The 12,616-nt window shown below is 52.5% G+C and overlaps 2 protein-coding genes across 19 annotated transcripts in view; one reads left to right on the top strand and one right to left on the bottom strand.

Annotated features, from left to right (window-relative positions):
• Mroh3 (maestro heat-like repeat family member 3) overlaps positions 1-4,564 on the top strand; it is a 35,461-nt gene extending 30,897 nt beyond the window's left edge. For all 3 annotated transcript variants that reach the window (XM_087581363.1, NM_001412863.1, XM_087581362.1), the window contains 6 exons: positions 323-499; positions 833-991; positions 2,044-2,145; positions 2,975-3,077; positions 3,594-3,653; positions 4,285-4,564. In XM_087581363.1, the coding sequence (XP_087437489.1) occupies positions 323-499; positions 833-991; positions 2,044-2,145; positions 2,975-3,077; positions 3,594-3,653; positions 4,285-4,439 (756 nt within the window). In that variant the 3' untranslated portion in view covers positions 4,440-4,564. The remainder of the gene's footprint in view (positions 1-322; positions 500-832; positions 992-2,043; positions 2,146-2,974; positions 3,078-3,593; positions 3,654-4,284) is intronic.
• Positions 4,565-8,454: 3,890 nt separating this feature from the next.
• Kif21b (kinesin family member 21B) overlaps positions 8,455-12,616 on the bottom strand; it is a 49,980-nt gene continuing 45,818 nt past the window's right edge. For 11 of the 16 annotated variants that reach the window (XM_087580453.1, XM_087580459.1, XM_087580466.1 and 8 more), the window contains one exon: positions 8,455-12,354. Coding sequence is in view for 11 of the 16 variants with exons in the window: in XM_087580459.1 (XP_087436585.1) it covers positions 12,300-12,354 (55 nt within the window). In the remaining 5 variants the exon portion in view is untranslated. The remainder of the gene's footprint in view (positions 12,355-12,616) is intronic. The other 5 variants (XM_087580460.1, XM_087580464.1, XM_087580461.1 and 2 more) reach the window with 3 other exon arrangements.

The following is a 12,616-nucleotide window of genomic DNA, read 5'->3' as shown; positions in this document are numbered from 1 at the left end:
ATAGACCCAGGCCATCCCAGGGTCCTGGAGGTACCACCCAGGAGACTGGCATCATCGGGGGTGAGGGTGAGGAAAGCAATGAGGAGGGGAATTTATGGTGCAAAAGGCAGGGTCTTCTCACCTCTGTCCATGAAGGACAGGATGCCAGGTACCCAATTGGCAGCCCAATCTGACCACCACCATCCATTCTTGGGGCTATTTCTACTTCGAGTGAAATGCATGAGACCTTGTGCCTACGGGTCTGTGTGAGGGTCCGGATCGCTGGCAAATGCTGGTGGGGAGTGTGTTCTGACTGTATTTCTGAGTGGCTGTTCCTCTGTAGATAAGGCACCTCCACATCCTGCAGCCCTACGTGCTGAGATGCTGTTACTCGTTCAGCAGTGACCTGGTGATGGAGACCTTCCGTATGTTGCAGCGCATCCTCAAGGACCTCACCTGGCATCACTCCTCCTCCTTCGTCCTTAAGCTGATCTTCACTCTGGAACACTTCTTTGAGGAGGTAAAGCCCCTGAGGGATCAAGAGATCTCTTACCTGAGGTGGCTGTGACCCGGTGGAGAAGGGTAGAGCTATTATAAAAAAAAAAAAAAAAAAAAAAAACCCTTCCCTTGACCCTAGTATCGACTTTGAGGACTGATTGCATCTGCACTCTTGATTTACTATAGTCAGAAGAGGAGGGCCAATGAGGGCAGTGCATGAGAGCTGGGCCAGTGAGCGGTCAAAGTAGATAGGAGATACATGCTGGTGGGAGCAGAGCTCAGAGCTCTGACCTGGGTGACCAGTGCAGGTACAGAGGTGTCTATGTCTTCCTGAGTGTGTTAACTTCTTACCCAGGAGTCAGAGCAGCTGCGTCTGGTAGTCTTCGAGATCTACGCAAGTATCCTGGCTAAGGTCTCGAGGATGACCCTTGTCTTTCCCTTGAGGCACCAGATCCTCAACTTGCTAGTCCTCCTTGTGTTACACCTGAAGGATGTAAATGCCGCCGTGGTGGAGGTGAGAAGCCGGACCGTGGAGCCTGGCATTCAGTTCTCACTGGAAGTTAATGCAGAACATGGTAAGCCCTTGGACAGGGCTGTGACAGGATTGTATGACACTGAGGGTGGCCGCTAGACTTTTGACGTTGGGGAGGTTGAGTAGAGATGACTGATTGGCTGTTGTGCTGAGTCTCCTCCAGTTCCGGTTTGACCCAGCTGGCTACCAACTCTAGTAGAAGTTTGTGGACATGCAGACTCTGAGGCAGGAAGTCTCATGATGGTACTAACTCCTCTGTCTCTGCCTCGTTGCCATGGCCCTTGTAGTCTTTCTCTAGACTACTTTATGCTCTTGCCTTACCAGTGGGAAGAAATGTGGAAAAAGGTGGGAGAAAGGTGGGAGAGCTCCAGTTGTGGGTTAAATGCTGGGCAGAGCCTAGAGACCTGGTCTATGACAGGCCAAGTTCTGAGCTTAGGAGCCTAGAAGCACGTGCTGCAGCTAGCTGACTTGGTTTATAACAGGAGACCCCTTAGATACATCCAAGGCTGCTGCCGAGCACATGACAGAAAGGGATGGGTCCCCCCCCCCCATGATGAGCTCAGTTTTCTGTAAAGCAGGGAACACCTGAATGGAGTACTAGGACTTTGACAGACCTAAGTGGTATAATTCGGTGACCCCAATGTGCCAATTGGGGCTAGCCTGGGATACATAGAAAAAGCAAGTTTCAAGGGAGGCTAAAAGTGGGGACATTTGTTTTCAGAGAGACCACTTTGGGTTGGAAAGCCATGGTGCCAAAGGTTGCTGGAGAGCACTCTGTGTGGGACTCAGCATTACTACTGGGAAAAGCATTAGAACCGTCCCTTCAACTTCTTCATGGGGGTGAAAACGTTTTCAGTAGAGCCAGATGCCTAGACAGGCTCTACCTTTCTCCTAAGCCTGGATCCCTACAGTTTCTGAGTCTCCAATACACGGAAGGCTAAATGAGCTGCTCCCCGCCTCTCTCCTGGGCCCCCCTGCATCGTTGCCCAGCCTCATTCCCATGGTTCCACGTACTGAGCCCCTTATCTCCCCAGGTCTGTAGGCTCATCCTCTGCAACATAGCTACCATCCTGCACTGGTCCAAACTCAAAAAGGTCTTCGCCAAGAGTGACGTATTCACCATCCTTGGTGCCCTGGTAAGCCAGCAGCTGATGCATCGTTGTTTCTGTACAAAGGAATCAGCCCCCAACCCCTCCCTCTACTCCCAAGCCCTATGAGTGACTGCTACTTTGTGCAGGCCACCTCCTGGTGCTGTCTGCCCTCACAGTGCTTGCTAACCCGGCAGAGATAGGCACATGAATCGGTCACTTCAGAGTACTTCGGAAAAGGGTAAGGAGGAGCAAATCAGTTTCTAGTACAAAGGCAGGGAACTTGGTCCAGCTTGGGCTTGAAGAAAGTTTCCCAGACGATGTCATCTTCCCAGGGAGAAATGGGTCATGCTTAGTGGATTCGTTCCTTTTCGATTGCTGTGATTAAACATCGTGAAGAGTTTATTTGCACTACAGTTCCAGGGGTTTAGAGTTCATGGTGGTGGAGAAAAGGCATGGTGGCAGAAACGGGAATCCCAGGGCACACATCTTGAACTACAAACATGAAGCAGAGAGACCAACTCAAAATGGCATGTCTTTAAACTCGGAAAGCCTGCCGCCAGTGACATACTTCTCTTTCTAAACCTCTCCAACAGTGCCATCGATTAGGGACCAAGTATTCAAATGTCCAAGACTGTGGTTACATGTAAACCTGGACACCAGTAGAACTGAAGACTCAGTGTGCCAGGGCCTTTGTATACATTGTCATTCCTATGGCTTGGTCAGTCTAGGAAAGCTTCATGGAAGAAATGAGGGGTGAATTTATAGGAGGTTCTGAAAGATCTTTTTGAGGTTGGGATGGTATCTATCTACCGTCCCGCTTAGCTTGAGAGGCAAGAGAATTGGCAGCTGTGTCACCTAACGTGGCTTCTTCCAGTTAAGACAGGAAAAGAGCAAGACGCTCTGGTTTCTGAAGCAGTGTGTGGCTCTCTTCAAGAGTCCGCAGGGGCCCATCCGCCAGGTGGCTGTGTGGTTTGCAGGTACGATGGTCCTCTATCTTCTTGGAGCCACTGTCTCCTTGAAGTTGGGTTTTTCAGACCTATTGAGGGCTGGGCATGTGAGACTTTAATTACAGGACCCAAGATAATTAAAGAGTCCCTGGTAAGGACTCCCATCTGCTCCCACCACAGGGAGCCCCTGGTTGGGTAGGGATGACCTGTCAATTAGCAGAACGGGCAACTCCTAAGAAACCAGGGCAGCATAGTTGCCAACGGGTGGGGCAGGCAGGTCTGCGGGTTGCCCCTAGTGAAGCAAGTTCAAGGACAGGTGGATGCTATCTCCTGTCACCTCTTGGACCAGCACCTTTGAAGCGGTCCAATTGCCTAGAGCCCTTCACAAAGTTGGAGAAGCACTTTAGCTTCAGGAAGCACATCTAGCCCTAAGGCTGGTAAGGGTGGGAAAGACAGAAGGTCAGGATGATGACTCTCATCAGATAACTTACAGTTCGAGCTCATTGGCCCCTTGTGAGGCCGCTGAGTGCCTATGTGCCCCTGTAGGACAGATCATCTGGAACCTTGACAAGGCTGAGGAACAGGAAATTGAAGAGGAATATGCAGGTGAGTGGTCACCCCATTGCCTACTGCTTGAATCGTTTAGGGGTACTCGTATCAGAGGGTTGTCTTGGAAGTGAAGGCAGGAGGGCTCATAAAGACAGTCCTCCAGGAAAACAGAAGCCCCATATCTGAAGCACAGAGGTCTGGCTTATCAGTCAGAGCTCCTCTGCTCCCCACACTCAACTGCCGTTGAGTCTGAGGCTGTCAGGAGTTACCTACCTTCTTCCCTGGGGTACCACAGTGTCCTCAGCCTCTTCTCTCAGGAGCTTTGTCCCTATTCACATTATAGTGTGGGAACCCGTGTTCTCACTGTCCCCGAGACACGTCCTCTGCACACTGTGCCCCCTTCCTATCCCTCCAATCATAATCATGACACAGTGACCCCCAGGTGTGGCCCTGTGCTGGGCTGCAGCTCTCCTGGGGGTCAGAGGACTCCACATAGGACAAAGGAGGACAGAGCTGGGGAAGGACCAAAAGAGCAGCCTGTTTTCTGCCTCCTGAGTCTGGGGCAAGTTGGGGGTCTTGATTGTAAGTAACACTGTGGACTTGTAGAGGAAGTCATTACTTTCATTTTAAAGGTTACCAATTTGCCACTTTTCTGCTTACTATACCCCCCCCCCCGTATCTGTTGAAGCCTTCAGGTATATGCAGAAAGACCCTGACCCCATAGTCAGCTGCCTCACCGTGCAGACTTTCTACATCCTAGAAGCCAAGGAGAAGGTGATACCAGTTGAGACCCCGTCCTCCTGCCTCTGCATGAGGAGGAGGACCAAATGGAGATACTGCTGAGCCCGCACGCTAGGGTTCAAGATGAAGCGCACCATCAACACTGTGTCAGCAGGCTAACCCTTGAGTCCTGTACTAGAAATGGTGTGTCCCTGCGGAACTCTGCTAATAAAAAAAAGATACCGTGATTTTTGTGGAGACGGTGTTGGTATGCTAAGCTCCACCCCCACAGCTACCTGGGACTAGCCAGGTATGCTCCATCCCACAGTTGCCTAGCAACAGCCAGCCATGCCTGACTATAAAAGGAGCTGCTTGCCCCCTCCTCTCCATCTTTTTGCTCTTTTGTTCTTCTCTGCTCTTCCCCTCTGTCCTTTCTCTCCCCATACCGGTCCTTTTCCCCCACGTGGTACCCATGGCCAGCCTTTCCTCTTTTCTTCCACTCTTCTCTCATTAAACCTCTCCACGTGGAACTGTTGTCTTGGTGTGTTTTGTCCGGGCACAGGCTGAGATTTAAACCCTAACAGACAGATGTCAATTTGTGGGCATGAGCAGCCTTGTATGTAGAAAGCATCTGGGTCAGGCTGGCTTCTCTGGCCCTGGTACCTCGTGCCCACTCCCATTCAGCCTTGTGGCCTAACGTCAGAGGAAGTGGTTTTCTTTGAATCAACTTGAATTACAGACTGCGTGTTAAGCACGGAGGTATCTAGGATTCATTTGTACTGGGCAGCTGTTTGTTTTTTTTTTAATAGAGGATCTCGCCATGTGTTCAGGGGGACCTCAATCTCATGTTCTCCTACCTCAGTCTCCTGAGTGCCGGGATTATAGGTGTGTCTTGCAATATCCAGCCTTTATTTTGAGATGCTTGTCTTGTTATGTGGTCCAGGCTGGTTTTGAACTCTCCTAGTGGCTGGGCAATGTTCTTGCTGATAGACAACAGTGTCCCTTCTGGCTAGTTGAAGCAGAAAAGTGATTTTGTGTGTGTGTGTGTGTGTGTGTGTGTGTGTGTGTGTGTGACAGAGAGAGAGAGAGAGAGAGAGAGAGAGAGAGAGAGAGAGAGAGAGAGAGAGAGAATATCACAGAGAGTGTGGCTTCCCCTGGGCATTGCTCCAAACAATTGGCTGTGGCCAAAATGGCCCCTGGACCCAGATATCAGAAGTCTATTCACTGTCCTGCCAAAGTGTCTTTTGTCAAAGCCAGAGTGTCTTTCCCCTGCCATGCATCCTAAGGGGACTAGGTCAGTGCCTGCTCTTTTTCATGCCCCTGTTGGAATCTGTCCAGCAGTGAGTCCTTGGGGTGTGCTAGGTCTATACAGGCTCATCTACAGCTCCTGTAGCCCCTCTCACCTCACCACTCTAGTACCCTGACCTTCAGTCACTGGGGAAAGCTTATAGAACAACAATCTAACTTCCCAAACAATGCCAGCTCCTCCCATGCACAAGTATGCTCGGGCTTGGCTGGAGTCCTGATCACTGGGAAGCAGGGCCTTGACGTTCCCAGTTGTCTCCTACACACAAGGAACGTGGAGTCCCCCCCACCCAGGCCACACTTTTCTTGCATTATCTTGCAAGTTCACCTGCCTGCAAACAAGCCCAGAGGTGGCTAGAGGCCCCACTAATCTCTGCCTTGGCTGGGTGGCCTGTCTCTCACTTCCCCTCGGTCTGTTTCCTGGTTCACCATGAGCTGCTCCCAGTTCAGCTTTCTGAGCTGAACAATTTTTATACATGGAAGTAAGAACTACCCAGGACTCTTGTACATACAGATAGACCGATACACCCTGTAGCTCTTTCCTTGCCCCCAAAGGGTAAATATGCCTTGCTATAAGCAAGGGTAGTATCTTCTACTAAAAATAAAGCCAAACAAAACAGCCAATAACAGGTTTGGGGGATAAAACCACCATCCAGACTGGGTGTCCTCACACCACCCCATTCTCTTTAGTCAAACCTAGATACAGGTATTAAAGAATTGGTTCTAGAAACTTCTCTTCTACCACCTCTTCAGCTAATTCTGCTGGCCTCTCTGGGCCTGAATTGCCTTTGTGTATAAAATGGGGTTTTGGAAAACCATGTCTTTGTGGCGCCATCCAGCTTAGGCTGTAGATGGCACTAACTTTTTTTTTTTTTTTTTTTTTTTTTCGGAGCTGGGGACCGAACCCAGGGCCTTGCGCTTGCTAGGCAAGCACTCTACCACTGAGCTAAATCCCCAACCCCGGCACTAACTTCTTACAAGAGGCTCACTCGTTAGTGTCTGCTCATCTGGCTCATCCTCCCAGAACCCACAGAAGAGAGCAGAGTGTGGGGGTGCATAGGTGTAACCCAGAGCCCTGCGGGGGGCAGAGACAGGAGGATCCATCCCTAGGGCTTTTTGGCTGAATCAGCAAGCTCTCGAGTCAGCGAGACCTATCTCAGAAGTAAATTGGAAGCCAGGTGTGGTGGCACATGCTTTTAACCTCAACACTCTGGAGGCAGAGGCAAGTACTGTTCTGTGAGTTCGAGGCCAACCTGGTCTACATAGTGAGGCCTTGTCTCAAGAAATCAAAAATAAATAAAATACCAACGCATAAATAAACGAGGTGGAGCGTGCTTGAGAAAGACATTTGGTATCAACCTCTGACCTCCATGTGCATGCACATACACAGGCATGCGTACCTGCACATATGTGTATAGGACACACACTCAATTAAAAATAAATCCTTAAGTAAGCTTTATTTTCACATTTAATTAGTACATTTATTTCTTTTTTGAGACAGGATTCCTCTGTGTAGCCCTGGCGATCCTGTTACTTGCTCTGTACCAGGCTGGCCTCGAACTCAGGAATTCACATCCCTCTGCCTCCCAAGTGGTAGGACTAAAGGCATGCACCTCCATGCCCAGCTTTAAATACAGTTTTAGAAAGAACAGCAAGTGTTAGTGACCACTGGCCATCTCTCTAGCCCACTCCCACCTCCCATATTTAAGAATCTGTTAATTCTGGGTCCTTTGCCAAGGGTGTTGGCGTCCCCACAGGCTGACCTGAATTTGAGAAACTGTTGTTGCCAACCCTCCGGGACATGAGGGGAGGAGTCGGTGTGAAGAGGACACTGTTGAAGCGCCCCGTCCCACCTCATGCCCATCTGTGTGCCCATCCCAGCAGCAGTTGGCCACACCCAGTTGTCACTTCCCACAGTTCACAATGGGTTGCAGCTGTCTGTGGGTAGAATGGGATCTTGTGTAAAACATAAACTTTGGAGGGCAGGGGTGGGGCAGGATTCTGGCATGGGGTGGGACTCAGTTGCCCAGCCAAAATCAATGATCTACAGGAAGCCACCCCATCCTCCAAGACAGGAGGTTCTGTCTCCGCCCGGGAGGCTGGGGACAGACAGCAAGCATGCACACAGTGTCCCCCTTTTGTGGCTAAGGGTCCTCCCTCACTGGCTCTCCGGCTGTAGCAAGATCTCTTTCCAAATCCCTCCCCACCCAGCATGGAACTCCGGCTAGGTGGGTCAGTCTAAGCAGCAGGGGTTCGTTTAGAAGCCACTTGGTTTTCCACTTGGAAGCCAAAGCAGCAAAAGGTGCTCCTGGCTTCCTGGTTATACGGAAGTCATAAAACAGAGCCTTCCAGTCGTAGATGGTAAGGAGTGGGCCGACACACCAAGGGTGAATCGGCAGTAGGCCCTGTGCTTAGCATGCACGAGGCTCTGGGTTCCGTTCCACAGCCGTGCCAGAGCTCGTATACGAGTTTTCCGGGATATTTACACTTCTGACTTCTTTCTGTATGTGGCGAGGCAACCAAACTTATCTAGTACGTACCACACACTGCGTCCCAAGTCCTTGAGAAGGCACGAGCTGTGTCAGTGAAGGAGAGTGAGGCCTCTGGAGGGGCAGGCTGATCAAATCTGTGCTGTGTCCCGGCGAGTCACTGTGCTCATTTCGTAAAGAGACCATCACCTACTACCAGGGGTAGGGATGATCCAGCAAAGAACACCTTCGACAGTACCTGGGTAGTGTGTCACAAAGGCCAGTCTCATACACCTGCCCCGAAACAACCTCCCTCCTAAGAAAGAGCCACCAGCCACAGGTCGACAGCACACACTAGTCACACCTCTGTGAACAATGGTTTTATTTATGACAAGCTCTTAGAACACACACATCCGATTCCAGAACAGAAATGTACAGCCTGAGGCTTAAATAACTTTCATACACTATGTACAGTCGCCAGCAGAGGTACAAAACATATACACACCTTGTGCTACCACGTCACGGGAGAGCGCATGAGCCAAAAGAGACCCTGCAGCCCAGGGAGGGGCAACCGCTCTAAGAGCTGGTGGCATGGCAGGGCGGGGCAGGGCACTGAGACATCAGTGGTCTTTTCTGACTTCCCACTTTCTGACAGAGCCTTCCGGATGTAGGATTGAAGGTGAAAGGGAGGGGCAAAGGGAGGCCAGCTGGGTGCTGGAGATGAAGGGGGGGGGGACACACGGGGGACAGAACAGTGATGTCAAAGAAACCGAACTTTCCCTGCAGATTCTCTTCTTGCACACAAGGAGCAGTGAAGACCTAGGAGTCGGGAGGTGACAGGTTGGGCTCAGGAAGGTCTGTGGTGGCACTGGCCACTGTGCTCATCAAAGGGAGCAGCCAGCGGTTTCTTGTTTGAAAGGACAAAGGGACAGATGTGGCAGGTTTGGGCCACATGGTGGGAAGGAATTCACTGCTCTCCGAAGGGCAGGTCCTGCCCACACAAACATAAGAGGCACAGCCAAAGGGGTGTGCCTGCTGCACCTGGCCACACTCCAGGGGAGGCCTCCAAGGACAGGGCAGATGTCCTGCCTTCCCAGCAGCTCCCTGCCTGCACTATCAACACAAAGGGAAGCAGGAGAATCCCCCAGCAAGGCAGCATCTTCCCCACGTGGTTTTGTGCTTTAAACTGTGCTTTGCCCAAGCCACACAGCCTAAGACGATCCCAAGCCAGCAGCTGGGGCAGCGGTGGGAGGCTACTCCCAGACCCTCGGCTGTCCCTTTTCAAGTAGCTGTGGTGGCGATCTGACCACATCAAGGGCTGTGCTGGGTCAGGCTCTTACTCTTTGAGTTCTCTCTCTCTCCTCTGCAGTCTTCAAAGGCTGCTCCAGGCAGCCTCTCCATGAGCCGGCTGCTGTCAAGTCTCTCCAACAAGACCAAACACTGAACTGGTTAATACTGGAATGGGTCCTGGCCCAGGACTGTGCACAGGAAAGGCCAAAGAGAGTGGGGACAGTAGACACTTTCCATCCAGATGCAAGCTTATCAGTTTTGTAAGCATGGATGTTGGGGTTAGCTCAAGAGATGGGAGTCTGGGTCCAAGTTCTTCAGGCTCAGTATGGTGGGGTACCAGCTATACTCTGGTTGTTAAAGGCTTTGGGTGTGGGGATCTAGGGAAGACCCCCACAGCATACAGAGGTGGCCTGGGCCTCAAGTCCTAAGTTGGGCACAAGAAGTTAAGTAATAATTCCCAGAAATACAGGGTGAGTCAGCTACAGACACGGGCAGCTCTCGTCTAGCCTAAGACGAAGCCCACCTGGGAAAGAGCTCCTGGGCCCAAGTTTGCTCATGCTGTCTACCCAGAGACCTGCTACTGTGCTCAAATCACAACCAGTTTGTGCTTCCAACAGGTAGGATGCTTGTGCAATGAGTGGAGCTGGGGAGCCTGCCCCTGTACCTTGGACATCCCGGAAAGGGTGGGTGGTCAGGGACTCCAACGTCCCCAGAACACAGCTCAGAAGGGCTCGGTGACGATGAGCTCAGAGCTCCGAAGTATTTCAAGTTTAGTCAATGACACTCGCTGGGACAGCACAGCAGCCCCGCCATGAGGTAGTGACCCATCAGAAATGGCAGAGGGGGTAATGCCAGTGAGCACCTCTCGGGGGGCTGTAAGACCACACACACTTTGTGCAAGAACTAGCCTTGCAGCTATACAGTACAGGCATCGGGGGATTGGGGCGGCCCAGCCTGTGGGGTCGGGACACGAGTCTCACGTGTTTCTGTAGTTTGTAAACAGTCATGCAGACGGGTTCTGGGTTTTCTCACAGGGTGTAAGGTCCAGGCTGTCCATTCAGGTGGAGAGGGATAAAGGAGAAGATGTGGTCACTTCTGTGTGCTAAGGACGTTCCTTAACACTCCCAGAATGAGCGGAGGGAGGAGGATCTCTGGCCATTGCAGACAGGCGGTCCAGGTTCCAGATGACCTGCTTTCCAGGTAGGTCGTTCTAAATATCCCAGACTTAACACCGTGTCTGGCAGTAGCCACCGATAAGCGGGACACTTCTCTTAGTTTCTGCCTCAGACACAGCTCTGGCATGGTCCAGAGAGGGTCTGGTCTTATCAGCTCCTAACTCTCTCATCCCAGGGCCTCATGAACAGGCACCAGTGTTACTTGAGGGAGAAGGGCTAAGTGCAGAGGTGGTACGCTAGCTCTCCAAAGTCTGCAAGTCACCGCGTCTTCAATGGAGCCGGGGATCCCAGAATGAGACCAGGATGCACAAGACCAGTGAAGCATTAGAATAAGCGTGGACCAGTTTAAGGGCAGGGGAAGCCAGGGGTGAGGAATGGAGCTGGCCCCTCTCACGGCCCAGTCCTATGAATTCAGAGTCGATCCGGTAGGGGGCGCTAGACACTGACTTCGCCTCATCCCAACAGCTGCTGCGTTCACAGCACTAAGGGGAGAAGCAAGGGGTCCGTGCCTCCTCGTGCTAATTGAAAAGGGAGGGCATTTGGCCCAGGCTGGTTTTAAGGCTTCAAAACCAGTTTCTGGGACAACTAAAGGAAAAGAAGCTGAGGATGCTCCCTGTCCCCTTGTGGGGAGGGAGAGGACGACATAATTGGCTGGGGGTTAGGCAAAGGATGTGGTATCCTTACTACCCACACCTACATAGTGGAGGTCCACCAAGCGACATCCCAGGACTCTTGGGAGCGTGGGCTCCCTGGTCCTGGGCTGTTGGGGTGGACGCTATGACCAGGGGCTGTGGGCACAAGGCCCTGGAGGAGAAGACACATGTGGACTGCGGGCATGGCTAGCATAAGGCTGCCCAGCGTGATGCCAGGCCTCAGGATGGAGAAAGGCACTGTGGCATCAGGCGGCCTAGAGACCTGGTCTATCCTAGAAGGTATGCCGGGATGGGCAGGGTTGGAACAATGGTCAGTGGAGAGGACTTTCCCTCATCTGAGAGTCATCAGAGGGAGGGCCCTGGAGCGCCAGAGAGAAGACCCCCCGCCAGGAGCGGAGGGACGAATGGGAAGAAACTTCAAGTCAGTTTCCAGGAGGCAACAGCAAAACATAAAAATAAAAAATCAATACATTAAATGACTGCAGTATTGCTGACCTTCTCCCCAAAGGAACTGTTTAAGCAGCTCCACGGAGGTCCCAGCCGAAGGGAACCTCGAGGAAGGACTGGGCCCCACCGGGATTGGCTGTGGGTGGCTGTAGGGTTTCGGGTCAGCTGCAGGACTCCGCTGCTTACATCTGGTCTCCATGGTTACCTGAGAACTACCTGGGTGGGCTCAGAGGCAGGTGCAGTGGCTCCGGGGGTGGGGCTTGGAGACCCAGAAGGGGCTAGCTTACTGGCAGATAGACGGGGCTTCTCCCTGCTTCTCCTTCAGTCTTACCCTAGGCTGAGGGCCTGGGAGAGGGGCAGGGCTGGCTCAGCAGGAGACAATGTGGCCAGCTGAGGAAAAGGCAGGGGACAGGCGGGGTGTCAGGGGGAATGAATCATGCCCTTTGGCTTCACAGCTTGTCTCCCTCCTCGGCCTCCACTTTCTCGGGAGGCAGGGGAGGGGCAGAGGGGGTGGTGGGGGAAGCAGAGCAAGAGAAGGGCCACACCCTCTGTCCTCGGTGAACCTGGCTGGCTGGTCTGGTAAGGTCGGCCCCAAGCTTCCTCTCCATGCTGGGTCTGAGGGTCTGGCCACCTTCAGTCCTAACTTCAGGGGTGGGCTGCTGGTAGCCGCCGCATGCTCCAGAACTTCACTGTCAGGTCACTGGGGAGGACAGGGGAGGCTGCTCAGCTGTGCATGTGGGCCCAGGTGGGTGCCCCTGATGGTAAAGGTCGGGCAATCTCCCACCTCCCTCACATATGGCTGGGCTAAGGCAGATACTGCTCAGGACCAGTGGGGACCGCACGCAGGCACAGGGAAGGGTACTGGGCAAGGGCCATTGGTCTCTCGGACCCTGCAGGACTGGTGTCCTGGACCTTCCTGTTCTGTTTTGTCCAGGCCCGAAGGCCTTCCCTCTGCTCTCTGT

Source organism: Rattus norvegicus, chromosome 13, assembly GCF_021556685.1.
Source record: "Rattus norvegicus strain SHRSP/BbbUtx chromosome 13, alternate assembly SHRSP_T2T, whole genome shotgun sequence".
Taxonomy (NCBI): domain Eukaryota; kingdom Metazoa; phylum Chordata; class Mammalia; order Rodentia; family Muridae; genus Rattus; species Rattus norvegicus.
The sequence above is the reverse complement of the archived record's forward strand: the minus strand, read 5'-3'. Positions and strand labels throughout refer to the sequence as shown.